The sequence below is a fragment of the Equus caballus genome, chromosome 19 (genome assembly GCF_041296265.1).
Source record: "Equus caballus isolate H_3958 breed thoroughbred chromosome 19, TB-T2T, whole genome shotgun sequence".
Classification (NCBI taxonomy): Eukaryota; Metazoa; Chordata; class Mammalia; order Perissodactyla; family Equidae; genus Equus; species Equus caballus.
The window spans coordinates 58,864,157-58,891,265 of record NC_091702.1 but is presented as its reverse complement, the minus strand read 5'-3'; the positions used below and the strand labels follow the sequence as shown (position 1 = coordinate 58,891,265).

The 27,109-nt window shown below is 38.6% G+C and overlaps 1 protein-coding gene across 1 annotated transcript in view; it reads right to left on the bottom strand.

Annotated features, from left to right (window-relative positions):
* The window catches only part of IFT57 (intraflagellar transport 57), a 54,599-nt gene extending 28,581 nt beyond the window's left edge, over positions 1 to 26,018 (bottom strand). The window contains exons 1-5 of the mRNA XM_001503311.6: positions 25,568 to 26,018; positions 22,900 to 23,062; positions 21,941 to 22,059; positions 19,069 to 19,159; positions 14,587 to 14,655 (exon numbers count right to left, since the gene is read on the bottom strand). Of these exons, the coding sequence (XP_001503361.2) occupies positions 14,587 to 14,655; positions 19,069 to 19,159; positions 21,941 to 22,059; positions 22,900 to 23,062; positions 25,568 to 25,779 (654 nt within the window). The 5' untranslated portion in view covers positions 25,780 to 26,018. The remainder of the gene's footprint in view (positions 1 to 14,586; positions 14,656 to 19,068; positions 19,160 to 21,940; positions 22,060 to 22,899; positions 23,063 to 25,567) is intronic.
* Between the last annotated feature and the right edge of the window lie 1,091 nt (positions 26,019 to 27,109).

Sequence of the window (27,109 nt, the reverse complement as noted above, 5' to 3'; positions counted from 1 at the left end):
TTGTATATGTTTACAATTTCCCATAATGCAAAATTTAAAAATAAAAGACTATATAAACAACCTGATGGCACCGGCCCCGTGGCCAAGTGGTTAGGTTCGCAGGCTCCGCTTCAGCAGCCCAGGGTTTCGCCAGTTTGAAGCCATGCTGAGGCGGCATCCCACATGCCACAACTAGAAGGACCCAAACTAAAACTACACAACTATGTACCAGGGGGCTTTGGGAGAAAAAGGAAAAATAAAATCTTAAAAAAAAAAAAACACCAACCTCATGGTGAAATTACATTCTCAATGTGAATTTATGCCATGAAAGGACACTTCTTAAACGAAAGCTCATTAGACTAATCTTTCCAATCTAGTCTAACACTAAAGACAAGAATAACCTTACAGTGGGATTTGTATTTTGGTGGGAGCTTGAGGTCTTTGGGGGCTTTCAACTCACTCCTGACTGAGTCTCTAGGGCACCATGACATAAGAAATCCTCTCTCCCCTACCTCTTAGCTCATATGAGCAAGTCCTGAACAGACTCAGAGCCTTAAAAGGAGCATATATTGCGTTTTGTTCAGAAATTCAGGGGGCTATATAGCTCTAAACACACAATTAGGGGATGGATAACTAATACATGCTCTTACATTTTATAATATGTGGTCTGAATTTCCTCAGTTACAGTCTATTTAAAAAATCAGAAGTATAAAAAATATAAGCATTAATTTAAGAAAAGTAAAATGTGGAAATTCTAAGTGAAAAATGTTCAAGAATCTATTTTAAACACTAAAGTGCTCATTTAAATAAAGGAACATTTTGAGCACTTAATAGAACGCTATATACGTCTATATAAATTGAATCCCGGGTAGCACAAGAGCACCATAGCTGGGAGACGGATGGCAGTATTCACAGAGCAGATGTGTGGAGTTACATGAGAATATATGTGACGGTAAGAGAGGAGACACTGGGTCTCCTGGTTGAAACCTAAAGCCATGAGGAAAGCTCTCTGTCATGTAACTCCACAGTGGTACCCACAACATGCACCTACTTGGGAGAGCCAGGTACCTGCACACCCACTGGCACATCCCAGTACCTATCTTCAGCTCTAGGAGGCCCAATTCTGACTGGCTCATTTTCTATACCAAACAGGGTAGACTTACGGGGATGGGAATGGGGGTGGGAGAATGTATGCACTGCCAGTGGTATGTGAGCCCTGACAGTTATGGGCCCCCACATCCCAAACCCCCAGGGCCAGACTGAGCCAAAGGAGCGTGTCCTCTCAGCAGCAGTTTTGTATGATTCTTAACAGAATGTAGATGCTCCGGTCACTGATTTAAAAATAAGTTTGATTCATGGAACCACCGTTTGGGTAAACTGATGCTAGATGCTACTCCCTGAACCAATGCTCCCCAGTCCCGTCCCCTCATTCCCATCCCTCCTTACAGGAGGGTGGAGTCGAGTCACCAGACAAGACCAGAGAGGTGCCCATCTACATTCCTACTTTTTTCAGGCCTGAACATAAGATTGTTCAATTGTTGTGTATAACATACTAAAAAATTTTACTCAAGAAAGGGCACATTTTTCTAATTTTCACAAAGGCAAATGGGTTAGCAGTGCCCCTGTTTGAATCAGACTCAGAATCTAAGAGTTAGTAGGGACCAGGGAGATCAAACACTGCATTGAGATAACCCAGTGCATAAGCTACTATTTGCCTTTATATTGGGCCCTTTAGTAAATTGCATTTAGCCTTCTTAGCTTATTATTTGGTTCCCTTAAGCAATGACTTGCTAACTCCTACTCCCAATGTCCTAAATTGATTTAATGTAGCAGCTCAAAAGTTTTCACTCACTCCCAGGCCACACTTACTATACTGGGGGAAATGGCCTGGTTACTAGATGCAGAAAGGGCAAAAGGAAAACATTAGGTTTAGCAGAGCAGCATTAACTTATTTAAATTATACAGTCTCTTTCTACTTCCATGTTTGCAGATCTATTTCATAACCTTGTGCTTCAATCAAAATTTCCTAATGCCTAATAAGTGGATATATTAACTGAGAAAATCTTACATATGAAGCATAAATAATTATAAAACTATACCATGCCTTGGTTATACTACTTTGAGAAAAGCTTTCCTTTCCAATTGTTTCTCCATTTAACAAATGGTGTTTATGTGGAGCTATTAGTAAAAGAGAAATAAATGGCTGTTTCCATTTAATCAAAATTTTATATCATCATGACAAAGTCCCTCTCTGAAACAACATTAACTAAGAGAAGCATAGCTCTGGGGAAATTGTGTTTTCCAGTTAATGCTGCTGAAGAAACAATTAGAAGTTCAATAAGACACAGGCTATCCGGAAGTCTCATTTATAATTAATTAATTTACCAATAAGCCATTTGTTAAGCTCCTACAACATGCAAGGTAAGAATCCAGGTACTGTGCTTGGTGTGGAAAGATAAAAGGATTTAATCCCTGTCTGCAAAGAGTTCACAGCCTATTAGAAAGAGTTTGAGGCTAGTTAATGGGGGTAATAATTGGTCCTAAGAAAAGGAAACTGAGGAGAACTGACCCTAAGACCGCCAAAGGATGAATTAAAGAGAACAGTCTACACCGTCCCATAACCTACCCTTGGGCTCAAGAGTGGAGCATAGCTCCAAAGGCAGTTCAAGGATCAAATGTGCAGTGTTAACAGTCTGGTCAGATCCTGTTCCAGTAAGAATCTCCCCTTTGCTCAGGTAATATTAATGGAATGGTTAAGCATCTGAACAAATACTGTGTTCTGGGTGTGTACATACACACACACACACTACATATATGTGTACATATATATATATGGAAATATGTGTGTATACACATATATACACACACTATACATATTTTTATATATATAATATATACATACATACACACACATAGTTGGATGTGGCTGTTCTTATGATTACAGGGCTGGAATACAGAAAGGTCTTTTGCAGGGTAAACAAAGCCCTTTGCAGCCTCTGAGCTGTTAGACAGCCTGTTTAGTGCTGCAAAGCTGCTCTGGTCCCACTAGGTTATGTGTTAAATACAAAACTTGATACACTTTCAAAATATCTTCACCTCTTACTTAATTCTGGGGACTCCAGGTAGGCCATGACAACCAGCAGGGGGAGTGATGGACTTGATACTAACAGGGAGACTGACCTATTAACAAGTAAGGATTAATACAGAAAACTGTTACAGGTGATATACAGTAGAAGCACTGGTCACGTTTTTGGTATACCTGATGAATTGCCATCTTAAGCAAAGAACTTAAAAAAATGTCTTTGGCGTGAAACTATTCCTAATATGTACTGTATACTCATTATTGGAAAACACCATATGGGAAAGGAGACTAAAACAGGTTACTGGAGAAAGCAATGTTGACTATGACTTTCTGATACCACCAACAGTTACCCACTCATTCAGCTCTGCTGTGCCCATGACAACAAAAGTCTGGTACTATCAGACATTTTGGATCCCAAGGGTCCAAGCTAGGTTGGACAGTTGACTCTGGTTAAGATATTTCCCCACCGGGAATAAAGAAGGGAGAAAGCGAGGAGTAGGGTAAGGCAGAGTTTCTAAAACTTCACTATAGTACTTTCCTTAATCACTGATTGAGAAACACCTTGTCTGGTAAAGGGAATGTATATGGCTGTATGGGAAGACCCAAGAGTGAAGCTCAAGGCTCACGTATCCATGAGAAGACATTTCTGTGAGAATGGAGACCCCAAATCAGAAGTTATAGAGGGATCACAAGTTCAGATGGGAGCCTGGCCAGGAGAACCTAGATCATGAGGGCCTGGGCAGAAACTGGATTCACAGACTTCCAGATAAAAATGGGAGATGAAGGGGAGACAGAAAACCTCAAGACTCAATTAGTAATGAGGCACGAGGAAGTGGAGGTGCTTGAGTCTTCAATTACCAAGCCAAAATCTCTACCTCCTAGGAAGATGAGGCACCACCTTGAGACTGGATACTGGTAAAAGCTGACACTTATCGACCATAACTTAATTCTTTCTTGATGTCTCTTACTGTACTATCCTGTAATACAATGACGCCCTCAGGGCTGAGAAATCTGGATATGACTGCTCCCAAACTAAATGATCCCAGATAGCCATAATTTTTGCATTTTTAGGTCTGCTTTTAAAGTGTTCCTGTAGCTTCTCTTGATGTCATGATGCCCGTGATCTTTGATTGTCTTTGGCTGTCTCCTTGATTGCTTGCAGCAAATCTTTCTCCTCCTAAACTGCTGTGCATTTAGAAACCTAATATCCATGCTTGTTAGAATTTAGGCAAAGTAAGCATATAGGGGCGAAAAGTGAGACCTCAGGAAGGGGAAGGGAGGTTGGGACCCCTCGTGGAAATTATTAAAAATGGACGTGATTATACTTATTTTGGTTGCTCAGCTGTCTTTTTTGTATTTTTCCTCTTTTGATGCTTTGTTCAAGATAGAATAGGTGGCCAAGAAGCTAAGTACTAAATATAATATATATGGTGTTACTATGAATTAAACAGGGTTTCTCCTAAAGGTATCTAGTGTCCCTCTTTCTTTATCGTCCAGCAATAAAAAGCTAGATAGAGGGATAAATAACAAGTTATTTCAATCAAGAATAGTGCTCCCTCAAATCCAATGACTTCAACAATCATACGTAAGGCGAGAGTTAAAACTTCTCATGTCCCTACTAATCACGTCTTCATGATTAAAGAAGCATAAATCATGCATTTGATTCACTATTTTCTTTCCAAATTAGGTTTTACATGATTTAACACTATATTACTATGTAGAAAAATGTCTAATACCACACAAAAAGTATTTTCAGATTTGTTCTGAATAACTAAATTAAACCCTGGTATAATCTATCAAAAGAAATAGACAGATGGTAGCCACTGTCTTTAAATATATTAAGTTCATAAAAGTTTTTTTAAAGTTCAATTTTAAGACTATCAAAAGAATTTTATCCTGAGTTATAATATGAACTAAGATTTGAATAAATTATACTCCCACAAATCAAAAGCTCCCCCAAATTCACATAAAATCAATTGAATTTTCCAATAAGAAATCTGAAATTTTTGCATGAGAATTCAACTTGCCATATCATTTCTGTTTATCAAACACCTACCTTTGCTGCTGCTTTAGCTACTTTAATGTATATTAAGTGCTAAAAAGGTAAAATCATCTCTGATTTTTTTATTTTCTGAAAATAAAACCAAAAGAAAGTACCCCAATAAGTACGTATGGAGAAACTACTGTATTACACAGTATAGACATTTATAGACATTATACTTAGTGTTGTAGAGCATGCAAAATAAGTTTCCTTATGGCCTGAATTTCTCTGAGGCCTCTTTTCTTTGAGATGGCACCTCATGAAAATACCAGTGCCCAAATACATCTGAAAAGTTCAATTCATATAGCCGCTGACAGGGACATGAAAGTCCAATTAATTGTCAAGATTAAATAGTCCCGAGGAAAAGGGAATTGAGTTGTCTTTGTTACTGGCTCTTAGTTAAGATCAGCCCTGATAGCGGTTCCCTACACTGAACCCAGCAGATACGGGGTTAAAACCAAAAACATTCATCCTCATTCCCTGCTTCTTTAGTGACATTCATATGTAAATATCTGTCTCTTTAACCTTTGACTCCCTGAGCTTTACAACCAAGTAGAAGTTACAAATTGTCAAAGCCCAGGTGGCCGCACTGGGCTCATATGAAAGTTGTAGCTAATCATGCGTCGGTGCAGTCCACCACAGAGAAACTGCTGTCTAGAGAATGTCAGAAAGTTGAGGCTTCCCAGACCTCAACTTCTAGGCTCCCTGACACTAGACTCCACCATCCACGAAGGCAAGACAGCCAAGGAGGCCCACCTGCAATCATCCCCTCTCCCTGCAAGCAGCCTCTCAAGGCCAAACGCAGGCTGGTAAGAAAAAGCCAGCCGGCAAGGCTATATGCTCCCTCCCCTACCTAAAACCCCAAATAAAAACCCTTGCTTGTAGCTTTTCAGGGAGTTTGGGATTTCAGCATTAGCTACCCATTCTCCTCGCTCGGCGCTTTGCAATAATAAAGTCCTACTTTCTTCCACTACACCCAGTGTCAGATTGGTTTGCTGCGCAATGGGTGAAAGAACTCACTTCAGGTTCAATATCATCTTGAGAACAACCACAGTATGGTATAAAGGTTAAGAGGATAGGTCTGGAATCCCATCTCTGTTCAAATCCTCCCTCCATCACTGAATAGCTGTTGATCAAGTTAGGTAACCTCTCTAAATATCAGGGCTCCCATCTGTAAAATGGGGATGATAATAATACTCTCCTCACTGGAAGGGTTGCTGTGAGGATTAAATTAGATGATGTATTTAAAAGGTTTGCACAGTGCCTAGTACATAGCAAGCTCCCAAAATATTTTAGCAGTTATTATCAGTATTATATGCCAAGTGTGGTACTAGACACTTTCACATATGGGTTAAATGCCCAATAACCACACATGAATCAAGGGAGTCTTATTCCCATTTTTGCAAATGAGAAAATTGAGGTAGAGATCAGTTAGGTAATTTTCCCAATGTCCTACCATTAGTAAGTGGCAGGACCCAGGCAATGTCACCCTAGAGCACAAACTCTGAAACACCTTACTATCTATCTGCCTATCGATCCTCTGTCATATAGGTTACAACTATATTCCCCAGTTTATTATTTGTCTTTTAACTTTATGGTGTTCCCCACACCACTCCTCCATAAATAAGGTTTTAATTTTTAAGCATTCAGATTTATCAGTATTTTTCTTTTACGGTTTTTAGTTTTCTTGCCATGCTTTATCATGCCTATTTCAACTGGTGAGTCTAACACTTGTCACTCATGTTTTTACGCTTCATCATTTTTTAATTTGTTGATCCATATGGGGTTTATCAGGGTGTAAGATACGAAGGAGGAGTCCATCTTTTTTCTCCAAATGGATAGCCTGTTATCCTATCACCATTTAATTGAATAGTTCAGTTTTCCCCACTGATTTGCACTGCTTCATATACTGACATTGCTACGTATCTGGATTATTTCACAAACTCTGCACTACTTCATTAATCTATTTATGTGGCGCTGTCATAATTTTTCTTCAGACTTACAAAAAATTATACAAATAGCACAAAGAATTTCCATATACCCTTCACCCAGATTCACCAAATGTTAGCATCTTACATAACCTCAGGGCAGTTCTGCACAAAGGGATATAATATTCATAGCTGGGGGCTGAGATCTGGGGAAATTTTAAAATTTTTCTTTGTACTTTTCTGCGCCTTCATTTTTTTTTTAAAAAAAAGGACTATATTTCACTTTTAAAAAGAATAAAGTTTTATCGTTAAAAGCAGGCAAAAACGTAAGTTTGATTAACCTCCAAAAACTAGCCAGTACAGGTGGTGAATGCTTTAGTAGTTTGAATAAGAAAGAGAAGTGTATTCTAATGGAGATGGTGAGATTTAAATCTAACCTTACAAGGATGTATGGGATATAAATAGGCAGAAAAGAGACAAGCCAAGTGTTTATAGTCAGGAAAGCATCATAGGCCAGAAAACTGAAATAGGAATGAAAATGGCTTGTGAAGATCACAACGAGAAAAAGACACTAGGGGCTTAGAAAGATGAATATTGGGGAGCAACAAAAAGAGTTGCATACACTGTGAAAGAAGTTAGGCTGAGGAATGTGAATTTTGTCTTCTAAGCCAGAGGGGAAGCAAAGAGTTACAAGTAAGGTAAAATGACTCTATTGATTTATCTAGCAAATCTTTATTTAGTGCCTACTATATGCCAGGTACTGTTCTATTCCAGAAAGAGTGAATAATAAAAATTCTCATGGAAGAACATTCTAGTTATGTTTTATGAAAACTTATGGGTCAAAGATTTGTGGGTAATAGGATTAAATGGGGCTGGAGTGATAAGGAAAGGTGTTACTAAGGAGGCAGATTTTGAGCTGAATCTTCAACATACGAATCAGGTACAGAGATGATGGGAAGGCATTTTAGATAACAGACAGAGGAAAAGAAGATGGCAGCAGATACGCTCATGAGGCGTTTGAAAACCTATGAGAGCACCCGTTAACCTGGAATAAAGTTATTCCAGCAGAAGAAAATAAGATTGGCTACGTGGACAGTTGTCAAATTGCTAAAGGTCTTGAAAGCCAGACCAAAAATTTACTGTTTTATAATCTATATAAATTGAGCTTTAGGCAGTAAAAAGCCATCAAAAGTTACTGAACTCAGAATGACCTGATAAAAGTCATGTTTTGGTAAGCAAGATAGAGGAGGAGGGTGAAAAATATTTTGGGAAGGGTGGGGCTGGAATTGAAGGATAAGGACCAAAGACCATTTAGGACATTACTGTTACATAACGCAGACAGGAGATGATGAGGACCTGGCCTTAAAAGACAGCTGAAGGGATGGATATGAGCGGTATTTCAAAGGCAGCGTCCACAGGTCTTAGCGACTAACTAGATTCCCTGGATGAAAATGAATCACTCGTCTGATAGTCAAAGCACTACCACTGCTAGGGGTGGATGGGTCGAGGGGATGGATTTAAAGAATATAGGCTTGTAGAAGACTGAAAAAAGCACACATTCTGGGTACCCCTCTGATACACTGAATTATATAACAAATATCTGCTATTAGCATTAATTCAGGAAATATAACCTATCCACTTATAAAATGACAGCTCTCAAAAGATTCCTGGAAGAAATCATTATACTACTTTTTATCAAATTCCCCTTAGTCATTTTTGTAGGGGAGATCTTATGAGACAGCAGATTTAGTTTAACGGGCCTTCAATAATAATCCACGTGACAGATGATGAAAATAAAGCCATGACATCACCAGGGCTTCCTAGTTTATATCAAAATGCAAGCTTCTTGATAACTTATATCCTATATAAACTTCTTACTGAAAAATACTTGTGCCATGGGGCCAGCCCAGCAGCGCAGCAGTTCAGTTGGCGGACTATGCTTCAGGGCTCGGGGTTCAGCAGTTCAGATCCCTGGCGCAGACCTAGCACTGCTTCTCAAGCCAAGCTGTGGCAGGCGTCCCACATATAAAGTAGAGGAAGATGAGCACAGATGTTAGCTCAGGGCCAAGCTTCCTCAGCAAAAAGAGCAGGATTGGTGGTGGATGTTAGCTCAGGGCTAATCTTCCTCAAAAAAAAAAAGATACTCATGCCAATCTAGAAACTTATTTGTACTGAGAGATGGGAACTTTTTCTATTCTCCTAAAGCACATAAGAACGTTGGTAACTAATTCCAATCTCTAGGAAAGGTGAAAAATTATACGAAATAAGAAATGTATCAAGTGCATACTCTAGGCAGCATCATGCTTGGTGCTGTCCCCAAGTTAGGTTATATTAATCTCAAAACAACCCTGGGAAGAATTGTGTCCCTGTTTAACAGACAAGAAAGCAGAGTCACAGAGAGGTTAATTCACTATGGCCATGTGGCTAGTGACCCGCGGTCAGGATTTTATCTTAAGGGTGCTTTTCCGCCATTGTGTCAGCCTTGAAGGTACAGACTCAGATCTGGAAGAGACCTTGAAAAGTCCTTCCTTCCTACTTCTTGTCAGGCTCACAATAAAACTAGGATGGAAATGAGGATCTTCCCTATTTCAAGTGTGGATTCAAAAGCTACACTAAAGATCAAGCAAAATTCTCTTTTACACCCAGCAAGAACTGCCGTTTGAGCCTCCTCTGAGCAGCGAGGAGTACGGCTTTTTTCTCTAACCTACATTTGCTATTCACCTCCAGATGTAAAACTGATGGGCTGGGCAGGTGAGTTACCAGAGAAATAAAAGTACTTCCTCAGTCACAAGATGTTCCATCACATTCAAACATGCAGTGTTTTAACTGTTTCCCCTGTGAAATATGAACCACAGACTTCTCACAGCACAGCACAGACAAGAGGACTAACACTCAAATGTTCTAGGAAAAGAGGAGAAAAAACATTTTCCTCAGCCAAAAATCAGAACCAGTGGTAACCTATGGGGCAAGTTATGTTGTGGAACAGTATTGTTTTCCTGCATTACTCACAAAGGATATTGTGTCAGGAAATAAAGCGTAAGTCATACGTTAAAGAACAACAATTTCAAGTATTTAAGATATTAACCAAAGTAGACTATCTTCTCCCCCTTTCGATTACGATATTGCAGACTTGCCACGATACTCTAAACTGAAACTGAAGGGACATTTTTATTCTAAGTCCAGATTTTTACTTCATGACAGCTTTTGCTTTTTAACCTAAAAATTATTTCATTCTTGGTACAATCAACTTATGCTAAGTAATTAAAAACCAATTGTGTTTAAACCTTTTGAGATAGTTGGTTTTATGCTGTATAACTCAGAGTTTGGTTTCTAAAACCTCAAATTTAGCATCTCAAGGAAGAATGGTATCTGTGGCATGTTTGAAAAAAATGTTTTGAAATGAAGTGATGGGCATTTAAAAATAGAATTCGGAGAGCGCACAGCTTCCCTCCCATCTTTTTCCCTGGAAGAGGAGAATGACACGTGTGCGTTACGCTGCCAGCACATTGCTGCTGTGATTCCACTGAGCTCAGCATGGAGGGGGCTACAAAGACCACTCAGAATTACAGCGCAGCTACCACCAACACGCAGGCAGTTTCCAACTGACAAACTCAAGTTAGGAACAGAAAGGACCAGAACACCTCCCTAACTAACACCTTGCCAGCAAAGCCTTCCTTCCCTGCTCCCACCTGCACATCTCTGAACATTCTACTGTCTCCCTAACCGTCACAGACCCTGCCCAGCTGTCAAGGCTTCAATACAGCTCCGGTGTCCTCCCCCATGACCGCTCTTGGGGAGGCTTTGGCTAAATTTCAGATTTCAAGAACATTCAGGAATCAGAGGGACAGAGAGAATGTGGAACTTTGTGGGCTAGCCTTAAAGTCTAACATCCATTCATAACTTTTTTCCTTCTTAGAAAAGCTATGTGAAAATTCAAATAACTAACCTACAAATGAAACTTTGGAAGATAAAGCAATCCCTCACTGATTACAGTTTTCTTGAAAAGTACTATATTTGGCAAAACCATAATTCAGGTAATAGAATTAGAGGGGAGGATCACACAACAAGAATGCCTTTAAATATATCCTTAAACTTCAAAGTAAATAACTGTTCTGAAAATCAGCTGCTTCCAAAACAAACCAATATTATCACTGTAAGCTCTCATCATCTATAGGAGGAACTGTTTTCTTAGAACACCATTTTCAATGTTCGTGAAACACTACCACTGTGTCATGATCCAATTAAGCAGACACTTCCAAGTTTAGTCAAGAGGCACACAGCGTCTCCTTACAAATTCTTTGAATTAGCAGTGACAGGCTTCAAAGATACCACAGGAAGTAGTGAGTGGATGGGCCACCAGGTCCCCTTTCAAGGAAGAACTTGGTGCTCAGCTGTAGCGCTTGTGGCCAGCAGACAGCCTCCTGCTGTCGCCTCCCTCAGGCTCTGCCTCACCCGCAGAGAACCACCTCACTACACCTGGCGGTATGGCCTCCCCAGGAACTGAGCCAAGCAGGCCACACTCTGCTGAAGAGCTCCGCAGCAGGTTGGCCAAGGCTTTGTCAGGCCCCCATCACAGGCAGACTCCTCCCTCGGCCCAATCCTTCGCTCCTCCTTCCTTTCCCAGGTGTCCACATCTAATAAACAACTTGTATCCCAAACTCTGTCTCAGTGTCCACTTCCAGAGAACACAAATCTGCAACACACGTCTTTTTCATTTGCATTTTCTCTTGCTCTATTTACCACAAATCTCAGGAAAATGCTTGTGTATACCCAACTTCTTGAACTATCATGAGCATGATTTCCAGAGTCTAGACTTCACTTTATTTAATGAAAGAAAGGAATATAAGTAGATTTCCCCCTGCATTATCCTACATGGTACATAGAAGAGGAATCAATTATTGTTGAGAAGTTCTTTTCTCTATGAAGATTAAACTATGCCTTGCCTATAAAACTATAAAATAGCATTCTTTCATGCATATATTCATTGGATACTATTCACTGTCAAGCACCTTCTACACACAAGGCACAAGTGAAAAAAGCTCCTGCTCTAGAGGAGTTTGCATTCTAGTGGTTGAGACAGACATTAAACAAATCAGAAATTAATACAACGCCATGGTGTGAATAAAAATAAAGCAGGGTGAGAGGACAGAGAATGACTGCAGAAGCATCTATTGTTTCTAACTCACAGGTAGAGAGGCAGTGCAGTAACCCATACATTGCCGGGTTGGCGCAGTCACATGTACATTTAGTACATCCATTTCCTAGATAGTATATGTCATTCTTGTTCCAGTGAAGAATTCATCACATTCAACTTTACTAAAATAACATTTCTTCTGCTTTGTGAGTCCACCTGCTGCATGATACACAAAATCTTAAATCTCTGTTACTAACCTATACAGCAATTCTGTCTGGGGAAAGAGCAGTCTGAGACATCATAAGCTATAGTCAGATCCAGCTGTCTCAGGCAGATGGCTTTGGTGGGCAACATCATAAACTTGCCAGATTTTTTAAAATATGAAAGGGGTTTCTGCTTCTTTAGTACTCCATGGCTGACCATCCACAAACACCTGGTGTTCAGACTTCCTCTTTGAAAATGCAACCATACAGAGTCTTAGTTCAAAAGGGTATATGTTATATAATCCTTGTCCAAAAGATCTAACACCTAGATAATTAAAAAGGCACAGTTGGGAGTAAACTCTTCCTTATTTAGCTTAATTGAGATGAAAAACTGAAATCAGGACCAACAGGGACTTAGAGTACCAGCAGATGCAGATGAAATTACTTTCCTCCCTCCCAATACTCAAACTACTTTGTCCAGAGGGAATCCCAGGCGGCCTGTACAGGCCTCTATTTACACCATCAATGTAAGAATGAATAACACTAATGACAGTTTCTTTCTGAGAATAACTGTGTATGCATCTTCACTTCTGTTTTTTTCCTCATACTTTAGGAGAACTTTGTCATCATCATCTTCAACACATACAGGAACACCAATCACACAGTGTTCTTGCTTAAGGCAGGAATCAAACCATACCTGTCCTGTTGAACAACTGTAATAAGATAAAGGGAAAAAAGCAATAGACTTGGGAGAAACTGAGTTCAAATTCAACTACTCTTAATTTATTAGCTTTTTAAAAGATTAACTTGGCCTAAGGTTATAAAATTCAGTTCTTGTATCTGTAAAATGGAGATTACGATGTCTACCCAAATACCTCAGGAGGTCAGTAAAGGATGCGTCTTAAAGTACTTTGAAAACTACAAAGTGATCTGCAAACGTATTGTTACAATGCAGTTTATTTGTTTGGATTTAAATGCTAACATTATTCTGATATAATTTCAACTGAGGAATAAAAAATACATTCATTAATTTAAGAAGTATTTATTCAGTATCTTCTGGTTACACTCTGGAGACTATAAGAAATGATAGTTATCCCTGTTATCAAGGAGCTTGTACAAATCAGATTGGAGGGGAAGTATGAGGGCGGAACGTGCTTTTGGTGTTTGCCAACAGTTACTGAGCACTTTCTATGTGCCAGACATTGTTATCAATGCTTTACACATAATAATCTTTATTTTTCCCTGGTTGGGAAACCTCCTTCTTTATTAACCATGCCTAAAATTTTCCTCGCTATTTTTGCATATCTTTTTTTTTCTATTGAGTTCATAATAGCTTACATCATTGTGAGATTTCAGTTGTACATGATTTCTTGACTGTCACCACATAAGTGCTCCCCTTCACCCTCTGTGTCCTCTCCCCACCCCCCTTCCCCTGGTAACCACTGAACTGTTTTCTTTGTCCATGTGTTTGTTTATATTCCATGTATGAGTGAAATCATCTGGTGTTTGTCTTTCTCAGTCTGGTTTATTTCGCTTAGCATAATTCCCTCTAGGTCCATCCATGTTGTTAAAAATGGGATGATTTTGTCTTTTTTTATGGCTGAGTAGTATTCTGGTGACTCTTTTAAGCTTTAAAAATCCTACGAAAAAGGGAGTATTTTTACCCTCACTCTTCAGATGAGGAAGATAAGGCACAAGAAGTTTGGAAACCTGGCCAAGGTCACATGCCTAGTAAGTATTAAAAGTATTCAGGTCAACTCATACACTCAGGCAAGTTAGCATCAACATTATATCATGTTATATTACATTTCAACTTGTGCAGAAATCATTAATAATAACTAATACTGACTAACAATACTAAGGCAGTAAATGATAAATGAAGAGATCATCTTGGGGTGGGGTAGCCAAGGAATTCTTCATGATATGAACCCAATAATATATGTCTTTTCATAATAAAAACTGACATAAGGCAAATAAATTATTCTGAATTTACTGTGTTGATTTTCCATGGTACAGACAGGAGGCTTCCCACTTGCCCCTCTGTATTGCTATATTTGCTATAATTATAACATTTTATATATAGAAAAAAATTTTGAGAGCTACTTTTCAAATGACACATAAAACAATGGCCAACAATGGTTTCTACTTGTTTTAATCTCCAACATCAGAACACATGTACTGACTGCTTGTTGGTCCTGTGTGTATCTCACATAACTTACCAAGCGATAGGTCTGGGCCTTCAAAACATTGAGATCAATAAAGTTTTCTTCATTGTCTGTCTCCTCTTCCTTAGGAAAATAAGAGAGTTTTAAAAGTTAATAATCATAAAAAGTTATCATTTAAAAAATGTATTTCCAGCTTTCACATACATAATATACTAAGCTCGATATAAAGACTAATGCAGGAAAGGGTATTTAACAGCCTAATATCCTGCATGAAGTAGGGCATAATATTATTAGCAGCTCATCTGCTTTTTTTGAGGTTTTGATGGTACCATTTAAAATACGTCCTTTTTCATAGGCACTGAAGAAAGAAGAAAAGAAAGAAGACAGAAGAGCGCCATGCTGTAGAACTAGGGATAAATAAACATAGGAACAGAACATTAAACAGTCCCAAGTGGCATATCTGAAAGAGACAGTGAAGGAGTTAATGGAAATTTTGAGAAATATGACTAAAATAGACAAAAATGAGAGGTTGACAGACACAGAATATTCTCACCTGCTCCAGGGACCAATCACATTAATGCATATTTTTGACATCTCATGTCTTACACATTCAAGGTTAATAAGTTAATAAGTCACCAGTACTTCTTGGCCCCTAAATCTATTTAAAGATATTAAAATATTAAGTCTATTTCAAGGTATGAAATATATATGTTTAAGATATTAACCTTGTATCTTAGATATTAACTATCTAAAAGCATAGTTCAGGTAGATTCTAAGCTGGTCTGACGAAGTGTTGGGGATGGAGTTAGAAGTAACCCTTTGAGAGGCAATCCCTCCCCTCATATACAGTAAGCACAGATTCTGAGCAGGTTCTATGAGCATGTAGGACAAAACAAACATGAGCTCCCCTTTCTCTTCAAATCTTTGTGGTGACAAGTGACATAGTACGTGAAACAAATTTACCTATATCCTAAGCTTAAGGGCATAGCAATAAAGCCAATGGAGCTTGGTCCTCAGGTCTTGTAAAGGGAAAAAAACCAGCTGAGTGTCGTCTGGTAGACACTTCCACGTGTAGAGTTCTAAAAAAACTGCAATGGTAGATTTCAAAGACAATCCTTATTTTCAAGAATTTACAAGTGTGTAAGACAGTGGTTCTCAATATGTGGTTCTGAGACCAGCAGCATCAGCATCACCCAAGAGCTTTTTAGAATACAAATACTAAGGCTCCTTCCCAGATCTACTCAGGAACTCTGGGGGTGGGGCCACTAAGGTAAGATACGAGAACTATGCTAATCTTTGGGCAACAGGAAAGATTTTAGTAAAATATGAACCAATATAAATGTAGATTCTACACATTCAAGTGGCATTTATTGATTTTGTTTGGGGGGGGCCAGTGGCATATAGCGGTGTAGACAAACTGATTTGTTTACATCTTAAATCTGAAGCATATATACTGATGCACACCCATGCAAAGCAGTTCAGTCTATTCTGTGTTTGCACTGACAATGGTCTACTTAACAACCTGAGTAAATGACTGAAATGCCAATGACAACGCCCCTGGGAGGAGAGACAAGTCTATAATGCCTTTACAATAAGCTAATCAGCACTGTTTACACAGGCGATCAATAAATGTGGGACTGTACTGAACTGAACACTAACAGGTAAACGGCTTTAATAGTAGATACCAGAAAAAGGGTTTTAACTTACTAAATATTATTAAGAGAGCATTCAAAAGGAATTCGAATATAAACAGACTTAGAAAAAATAGTTTTAAAATAAACTAAGAGGATTCTCATCTCAGTAATCTGGAAGACATTCAACAACTTCCTACCATTTCTTTGCCTAATATGCACCTTCTTCTTTTATGGCCAATTACTAAGGATGTGATTATACACAGCAGGTGAGAATACCTGTGTTGTGACCAAGACTTTTTTTTCCCTTTTTTTACAGTTATCAAAGTGTCCTATCTTGATTTGGCTAGTTTAAAACCAAAGCTTTCTAGCTTCTAGATGATTATAGCAGAACTTGACTCTGTCAGAAGTGATGTGCACCATCCTTGAGGCACCCCACAAACTCTGGCAACAAAGTGAAGTAATACCCCACCATTCAAAGGCTTTTGGGCACTGATTCAGTTCTCCATAGCAAGAGGAATGGGAGAAGGAAGAGAGGACTCCTTAGAATAGCATGACGACGATAACAAAGAGGGAAAGAAAACAATTCAAGAGACATGACACAAGGGAACTAATGCACTCAGAGGCAACCCTTCGAGGAAAGCCTTTGGTTTGGTCTTATGACAGGAGAAGGCCTCGACCTCACAGTTGGGAAGAAATGTGCAAAGAGGCTGCTTTCTAGTTTGTTTCTCTAATTTATACACCTAATAATGCCACTTTGAACTTTAAAGGGTTCTCAGAAAAAAAATCAGCTGTAATTTCTAAAAGTTACATAGCAATGTGATGACAGATGATTTTGTGGTCAAATATTTAATAACACCTACTATGCACCAGGCACTGCACAATAAACTGGAGATACCCAAAAAAGGGGCAAAAGTTGTTTCTGCCCTCATAGAGTTTTCTTTCTAATTACTAGGAGTTTTTTTTCACGTTTTTTTTTTTTTAAGATTGGCACCTGAGCTAACATCTGTTGCCAATCTTCTTTTCTTTTCTTCTCCCCAAAGCCCCCCAGTACATAGTTGTATATTCTAGTTGTGAGTGCCTCTGCTGGTGCTATATGGGATGCCACCTCAGCATGGCCTGATGAGCAGTGCCATGTCCGTGCCCAGGATCCAAACCCACGAAACCCTGGGCCATCAAAGTAGGGCGCACGAACTTGACCACTCGGCCACAGGGCCAGACCTCTGATTAGCAGGTTTTTGTACTTTTTTCTCCTGACTGGCAGTTTTGAGTTATATGTCTTTGAAGCTAAATGTTGATGCACTGGGACCAGGTATAGATTGATAAATTAGTAACTAATAAACAGTTACTAAGAAAAGATGAGGAAAATACTTGAGTGGAATAAATGAGGTGAACAATCAGGAATATGTGAGAACTTAAATTTTTCTGAACCTGAATAGAAACATCTATTACACCAAGAATAAAGTCTAAACTCTTTAAAATGCCCAAAATGATCTGGACCTGGCCTATCTTCCCAGCTAATCTTAAGCCTCCTGCCCCGTCACTCAGGAGATCTGGCCACAATGGTTTCCTCTCAGTTCCTTGATCATAGTAAGCTCCTTCCGCCTCAGCTTTCATACATGCACTACTACCAGGGTCTTGCCACATAATAGGTGCTCAGTAAACATTTTCAGAATGAATGAATATATTTCTACCTTAACTTTTAAAATTTATCACATTAAAAATAAAACTTTTAAACTAATTAGTTTTACAGTGGTCTTTTTCCTTCTGTAGATAGCAGAGTCATCTTTTTTTATATACATGCTTTAAGATATTTATACTGCTAATAAAATACATGCTAAAAACTTTGAAGATACAAAGCAGCATAGAAAAGAAAAATCACCCATAATCCTTCTATCCATATATTACTAATGTTAACATATTGATATTATTTTTCTTTTCTCCATATTTTACATAGTTGAGTTTATGCTTTAGTATAACTTATCATCCCTCTCTCACTAACATTTCTTTGTAAACAATTTTTAATGGCTACATAATATTCTACTATTGGGATACAGGCTAATTTATTTAATGGTTATTTTCAGCCTTCGTTATAAAACAATGCAATGATGAATATCTTTGTAGCATAGAGTAGTTTAATAAATTACCTTAAGCTGAAATATAGAATATATTTATTACCTATTGATTTCAAAAATCACCTAAAAAATTTAATTGGTTTATGACAATAAAATACACTATGAAGTTTTTTTTGCCAACACTTCAATTTCAGATCATATGTATACTTCCTAAAACACGAGGGTCAATCCACCTCTGGTCCTGAGAAAGAGCTGTTTGTCTCTAGCATTTCACTAGTCGAATCCCTTGTAGAGACTTGATTGTTTAGCTTCACACTATGGATAGGATGTTAAGAATGGGCAAAGGTTCAGATGCTGCCAAACAATTTAAATAATGTTGATATTTATAAGTATTTTTTAAAGTTCCTGCAGGGAAGTACTCATCCTAATTTTAGAAGCATGAAGAAGTTTCTGAGAAATAAATGGTGTTCTTATGAAGTAGAATGTACTAATCCCTAAATTTTAATGTTCTTTTCTAAATTCTTTATTATTTATGGCCTATTTAAGATCATGAATGGTTCTTAATAAAATGTTTACTCATATAACTAGTGGTCTACTACTTCCTGTCTACAGTTTAAGAACCTCTGCTAAAATTCCGACCTCAATTATTGGAGAACACGAGCATTAACATAACCAAAGATTTAAACAACTGATGCTTTGTACTCTATTTAAAAGCTTTTCTTCTCTAGAAACAATAAAACGTATCCCAGAAAATGGAAGTCTGGGGGAATTAAGAGAAGGGAAAGACATCAACAGGTGAAAACGAACAAAAAGTTCAGCAACACACATACCACAAATTCTTCATCCACTTTATTTAACGTTAATTCTGCATCATCTTCTGGAACAGTTTCTTCTTCTAATTCTTCCATTGGGTATGTTGGTCTAAAATAATAAGGCTTAATATGAGATAAGCGTTGAAAACAAAACAAAGCATTTTAGCAGGACAGAAAGCTATAATGTGAAAATTAAGGACCCCTTCTACATCAGATCTTGTCCTTTTCACCTCCTCCTTTCAAAACCATTGTTAAATGTTTCACGTATTCTTCCTGAAATCTTCCACGTAAAGAAGCAAAAACGTTTATCTCTAAATTTAAAAAATAAGTTTACACAAATGGGGTGATACCATGCATATTGTTATCCAACATACTTTCTTTGCTTACATTAGTAGATATTAATACCACATTTAAGTACATATACATCTTTCTTTTGCTTTACATACCTGCACTGTATTCCACTGAACAATGGTACCATAATTAAACTAGCAACTTATTGTTGAACTTTGAGGTTGTTTCTAGTTTTTTCACTAGACAATATTGCAAAGATCATCTCTATACATTTATCATTATGTATATCATTTAGAATAAATTTATGCAAGCAGAATGGCTGGTTCAACAACTTTGTATATTTTATTATTTTGCTAGATATTGCCAAAACCAGCTTCCAAAATGTTAGCCTAATTTACACTCCCAACAATAGTGACCCCATTTCCATACATTCACCAATATGGTATAAAAACTTTAAAATTTGCCAATCATCTAAGTGAAAAAATCTCATTCTTGTTTTAATTGCATTTCTTTCTCATGAGAGTGGTTGAATACCTTTTCATGTTTTAATTAGTTATTTGTGTTTCATTTTCAGTGAAAAGCCTATCTATGCCCTTTGTCCTTTGACTTTTTCTATATTAAGAAAGTTAATGCTTTGCCTAATCTGTGTTAAAAATATTTTGCCTAGTTTATTACCTATAATCTTGGCTATTCAGGACTGTTACAATTCTTCTTACACAGACTTGGCAACTGTTTTGCACGGATCCTAGCTTTAACATCACGTATATAAGGCTTTCTCTCACACCACACATCCCACATCCCTTTGGTCTTTTAGTACGGCTCTAGTTTCATTTTGCACATGTACTTCTTCGATCAATCTGAAGTTAATTTTGATATAGGTAATAAGAAGGGCTCTAGCTTTATTCTCATTTCCAAAATCTAATTAGTAGTCCCAACACTTAGTATTGAACAACCATTTCTCCATCAAGATTAATGACATGTATTTCCCATATTAAAAAAAACTTAAAAGTTTTTGGATTTATTTCTGGAAACTTATTTTAAAAACCAATACCTCTGACAAGTTAACAAAATACAAAAATCAACATTTAATATTAAGGAAGGAAAGTACTGTGAACCAAATCAATCTTCTTAAAGAATAAATTTCCTAATTTTCATTAATTAGAATTAGATTATCTCTCAAAAATGCTCTAGGATTGTTTTGGTATATTTAGGTATATAAAATAATCGTCTGTAAAGAGGTAATGTCTACGCCATTTATAAATGACATAGCTGACATATGCTCTAAGGCCTATTACTTTTCAATGCTTTCCCCTTGTTCTTCCCCATGTATACACAGTCCTTATAAATTATCCACCTCACAATACATGGCCAAGAATAAGACAGGCCCAGAAGCAAAGGAAGTACAAAATCGAACAATGGTTGAAATACTAATAGCTTCTATTAGCTACTAATAGGTGAATTTAGAATACACTGGGCAACAGATTTAGTAATTTTAAAAACTGTCCAATGGAGCAGCACATCTCATAACTTATCTTTTCTTAGAATCTAGTAAAGAAGTATTAGTACTGTTTGGGTTGAAGCAATGAAATTGCCTTTTTTTAGTTCAAAAACAGATGAATATTAGTAATTTCATACAGTTCAACCTAAGCCAAGTGGATTTTTAAAAGTACTTATTAATAGGGAATAGATTATTTACCTGAGAGAATGTAATTAAATATACATTAAAATATTAACAGGAAACAATATGTACCCCTTTCTACAGAAGTTAGTTCTAAATTAAAAATCAATGCTTATATTTTACCTGAATAATACCTTCCACAATCTCTGACCTACCAATAATTCCAATTGTCAAAGGACCAAATTTATGTATTTTCTAATTATAACGTATATAAATTGACAGTTTCTGAATATTTTATTCCCTCATCCATGCAGTCAACATTTATTGAGCATCTATGATATACCAAGAACTATGCTAATTGCCACAGAGTACATACGAAGATTTCATAATCTCTAGCAAAAAAGCCAGACCTGTAAACAAATGATTTAAATACCATGGGATAAATATGATAATAGAAGCACAAATGAGGCACTGTCAGGTCAGAGACAGAAGCAATGACCAACGTCCAAGACAGCGTCAGGTGGCTTCTTCAGCATTATTCTCACCCCAGTCCCTATAAGCAAAGGAGAAAATCCTATTTAAAGTACTACATTAATTCCCATTTTTTCCTTAAATCTGCAGCTATCAGTTACCTCCACGTATATATTATGCTTGTGTACGTAAATAAATACATGCAAAGAGATTTTTTTTTTAAATTCCCTAAATTGACAAAGATATATAGTTACAGTTAAACTTTCAAGAATTATATATTTGAACTGGGAAGGGGCACAATAATATCTAACACATTACTTCAGAAATGGTTTTGAAGACACGAGATATTTCAGTTTTGTCTAAGCTGACCTTTTTTAATCACCTGTGGCATTTTCAGTTTTGAACAATCAAGAGAAAATACTTCTTATCAGTTCAGTTAAATAGCTCCGAACCCTCAGAGGAAAAAGCTATGCACATACAAGTCCTATTACTAGGGTGGCTGAGCGTTACCTTTTCCAGGTGAAACCAATATATTTTAACGCTTCTTCAGCTAAACAGTCAAGAACATAGCACACATGCTCTCCATAACCTGATTTTAATTTTGAAGGAGGAAAATCTGCAGTTCTCCCCTGAAATACAGAAGATAAATAGGATATTATTTATTATTTATGTTCCAAATGTCAAAACATTTCAAGCAAAGTACTGCTGAATAAACGTATTACTTCTCTATTTTTCAAATATGATATAAAATAACTGTAATTACATTGCTTCTTAGAAATCCATCTCTTTAGTCTTTTTTTAATCCATTGATACATAAGAAACCAAAGGAAAATAAAGATGTTTTATTGTCAAAGCAGCAAATTAAAAGGCAATAACTTCATGACAGCAGAACAAGTCACTGATCTTGTTAGGGTGAAAAATCAGTAACGACTAGCTTGGTATCATATCATTAAACAACCACATGAAGGACAGAGTGACTCACTTGTCAAAAATTAATAACGTGTGCCAAAAATTCTTCCCTCCTGTCCCCAGGAAAAGTCAAAAATGAAAAGTACAACTACTCTCATGGTCTGTTAAATCAAAGTTCCCTTTCAAAATACAGTGTTTCAGCCTCCTAGTTTTTTATCACTTTTTAGAAGGAGAACTAAGCACGCATAAATTTACTTCTGAGACACATCAAGATTAAGAAGATATTATTACTCTGGGCTATAAAGAGTGTATCTTGACCATTTTTATAAGTGGCAATAATAACATCAACCATTGTGAGAGAGTTTTACTCGGAACTGAATCCAGGTATAATTTTATATATCTATGTATGCGTGTATATATATTTAATTATATATAATAAATTAATATATATAGTTTTCACAGTGGATTATCTAAAAGGTTAGTATTTACGTTGCTGAATTACCAATATTGAAATTCATAACTTGAGAACATGCAGAAAGAAGAGAGTTCTTTACACTTACAAATAATCGAAGCTCAGATAATATGTTAGATATTGTTGCATTAGGGTCATCATATTCTTGAGGCTGCTCAAAGGGACGCCCTGCTTTGTTAATCAGCCAAGCAGCAAGAGTGCAAAACATGTAGAACTGTTCACCAGGGTTGGTAGGCAGTGCAAAATAGTGTCTATTTCAAAACAAGGGGGAAGGGAGGAATACAAAATATGAAAGATTGCAGATAAGTCTACAGTAACTAAAGAAGCCAAGTCCAAAATGACCATAGGACTTTTTTTTTTAATGGTCTTACAATCAAAAGGCGTTGATAATTTACTCTAAAGTTTCTAGTAATCCACAATACTCATATTAAAGTTTTTAATCAACTTTAGATTAGGGCAATTGCTACTGTACACAAAATATTAGATCAAAGACTTTACACCCACAGGATGCAGCGCATGTTAAAAAACAGCTTGTAGAACTTTTGCCAAAACCATTTGCAAGGAATAATTAATAAGAGAGTATCTCCTGAAAATGGTAATTTGGAATTAAGAGAATCTCAGAGTTTAAAAAAAGACCTTAATGATTATTCAGTATGCATTTTTACAATGTCACTGGTATGTTATCGGCTCAAACCTATCAGCCATGTTAAACAGGTTTTCTCAACTGGCTGCACATTTGAATCACCTGAAGAACTTGTAAAACCATTGCTACTGGGTCAAACATTGCTTCTTCCCTCGTGGGTTAAATCAGCACTTCTGGGAGGGAAGCCCCAGAATGGGTATGTTTCAAAAGCTTCCCAGTTGGTTCTAAGGTGCAGCCAGGCTTAAGGAGCCCTGTGTCTCAAACCCCCAGTCTAACAAACATTTGTTGACCTTTGCTAAATTACCTAGCCTACTAAAAACAGTCCTGTGAGGATCAACATGATTTATACCTAAACATGTTAGGAATAAAACCTGATAGCAACAACACTCAAGTCAGTTTCATCAAAGATCTTATTCTGCTTTTTTACGTATAGCTATAACTATTATGTTTATAATGTATTTATAGCTATTATAACTATTCTTCATAAGAATCAGCAGTCTACTCCACGTTTCTCAAACTTTTTCCGGCAGGATAAGTGTAAATGTTCTGAAAGATAACAGAAAGCTAGGGAGAAAAAAGGCCATGAAGTCCTTCCAGGTATATGCTTACAACCTTTTCAAAACACCCAACACTAACAACTCATCTTTTCCTTATCAGGTGATAACTCCTGGACAGAGGAATGGACACTGACAGATACTGCAGACCTAGGACAGCAGTTCTTAAACCATAGGATGCATCAGAATCACCTGGAAGGCTTGTTAAAATGCACACTTCCAGGCCCCAGCCCTAGAATTTCTGATACAGCAGGCCTGGGAACGGATCTGTGGAACTGCGTTTCTAAGGCCCCAAGTGATGCTGATGCTGCTGGTCTGGTGACTAAACTTTGAGAACCACTGGCAAACATCTTGCTGAACTCCTGAAACAGGAAATAATACAGAGGTGATATTAATAAAACCCTAAGGCCATTTTCCTTTTAGTTTGAAAAATACATTTGGGAAAAAAATGTAGTTTTATTAACATAGAAAATGTTGGTTGTCTGTATTATCCCGATCAATTCATTTAAGTAATAACTCCCAATCCTACAATTTCTATCACGGACCAAACAACACTACTTTTTCCTCTAACTTTTCTCCTACTATGGACTGATTTACCAATACGGACAGTTTACAGAAAACCTACACATCTTACAATTCAAGTTACTGGAAGAGAGCAAGGAATGAGATCAGTACCGCCATGGGAAATTCTTTGAGCCTAGCCACAGCCATTAAGAGAAAGTACTACAGATTCTTAATCTAAATTACTTCTTACAAAATAAAATAAACGTAAGTATTAACATGAAGGAAAAGCTATAAAGCTTATTTATCTGGCTATCACTACGCTACACTGAGTGGAGGAGAAAGCTCTGGCTGTCTGTTACCCTCAGCAACTCACGGAATTGCCTTCAAGATACAATGGACTTTTCCCCACCAGAACAAGGGCAGAACTTTAGGTTCTGTGATAAAACGACAATTCCAGTAGCTGTCATTTCATTTGTCTCTTCCACTTAGTTTCTGAGAGTACCGTTAGTGCAAAGGCAGAAGTCTTTTAAACCATAGCAAAGAGCCAACAAGTGTGCTAACTGTACGTGCAGAGCTCGACAAGGTCCTAGGTACCCAGGTTGCCAGCTCCAGCGACAGGTCCTCTCAGAGGAAAACAAACTCTAGAGACAGATCTAAATGATAATGGCATCATCTCTGAGGATGAGATTATGGGTGATTTTAGTATTTTTCTACACACTTTCTGGTGTTTTTCTGAGTTTTCTACAAGTACTTTTATTACTTTTATAATCAGAAAAAACACAGTTTGTGTTTTGCAGAGATGCGCGTGTGCTTTAAAGAGTAGGTAACCTCTCTTCCGGTCCTTTCTGCCGTTCCAGAACTTGTTTACTCCCTACAAAAACACCAAGTCTAAACTCCGCGGGCTCCGTCGCCAGGTCTGGAGCGAAGCGCCCTTTCCTGCCTAGGAAGATGGAGGCGAGCGCTTGCTAACCCGTTGGCGCTCCCCAGAAGGCCGGAGGAGGGCATCTCCCCGGGGCCCGGCCCGCACCCGGGCGCCGGGGGACGAGGGCACCCACCTGGACGGGGGCTTCAGGTTGTTCTTCCGGAGGAGCTCCTCCTCATAGCGGAGCAGCTTCAGCTTCTCCACCAGGTCCTCCATCACCACGAACATGTGGTAGGCCGCGCCGGGCCCCCGTTCCACGACCACCTCCCCCGCCCCATCGCCCCGGGACCGAGACACCCCATCCTCCAAACCCGAAGGCGTCACCACCGCCGCGGCGGCCGCCATCGCAGCACAGGCAGAAAGGGCCTGGCGTGGGCTCCGGCCCACAGACCTCGGCGGCCTCTGCCGCCCGCGCCCCAGCAGCCGGGACCGCCGCGACCGGTTACCAGGCGACCGCCGGGCAACCCGTCACCAGGGAAACTAGACTCCGCCTCCTTCCCGCCCGGGGCTCTTCTAAATTCCTTCCAACCAGGGCGGGCTTCCTGCATGACGTCACCTCGGGCCCCGCCCCTTCCCCTGCCTCTGGGTAGGAGGTGGCTAGGAGGCGGCTCCGCCCCCCGTGGGGGCGTGGCGTCCCGCGCCCCACGTCGGCCGCGCCTCCTCCCTCTGCCACTTACAGGCGGAGCAGGGGCGGTGAGAGTTTCCGCCGGGGTCACCCGCCAACCCTTTGCGGGTGTGGGGCGGGGGTGTGGCGTAGTGGTCACCTAGGGCGTCCGAGTGAGTGGGGGTTAGAAGGAGAGAGAGGGAGACGTGCAGTATTGAAGGCTCTGCTAGCCCGTTGATACCTCCTTTATTTTTCCTCTCAAAATTCAAAGTTCTCACAGTTGCAAAGAGTGGAAATCGTAGGTTTCCCTTTAGCTCAGGAACTTTCCAGTGAGAGGCTTTTTTTTCTTAAACATGATCTTTGTCTCATTAGGGAACAGTGTATTTGATTTAACAGTGTTTTATAAGGCTTGAAGTATTAGAGTGCCCACTGTTACTCCAGCGCCAGGAGAGGGGTTGTCGGTTGGGAGGGTCTGGGGGAGGAGAAAGGCGGCGGAGGAGCAAAAAGAAGGCGTCGGGGAGGGTTGGTTCCACCCCAGGAACAAGATCCTGATGCTTAACGCATCTGATGCTTCATCTGTTTCAAGTCCATTACTTGTAGTTTTGGGGTTCCCTGTTAAAACCAACATAATAGAAGAGATAATCTTGAAAGGAATTTCCTTATAGCTCTACTGTCCGCTGCAGCTACTGATTTAGAAAATACAAGAAAGGGGACAGAACTGACCACAGCTTTACAGTTCTCAAAAAGGGCTTGTGTATCAAGCAGTTTTCCCAACAGCTAGATAAAAAATGAGGTGAGTGTCAGGGAGAAGCAAATTCATGGGGAGAGGTTGCACGTGGGTTTGTGTTTATAATGTGGTTCTTGAGGGATCTCTGATCTCTTCTGTCTGCTGCTGGAGAATATAGAAGTCACATCTTTTGACATAACCGACGTTTGAAATTTATCTGTAATATCTTTTGGGTTTTGTTAGAAAAATGGGCAGAAGATGACTTTTTATTTTATTATCAATCTAGACCTAACTTGTTCCTGATACTAATAAAAGTGTCGAAAGATCAGAAAGGCAAATGCCTG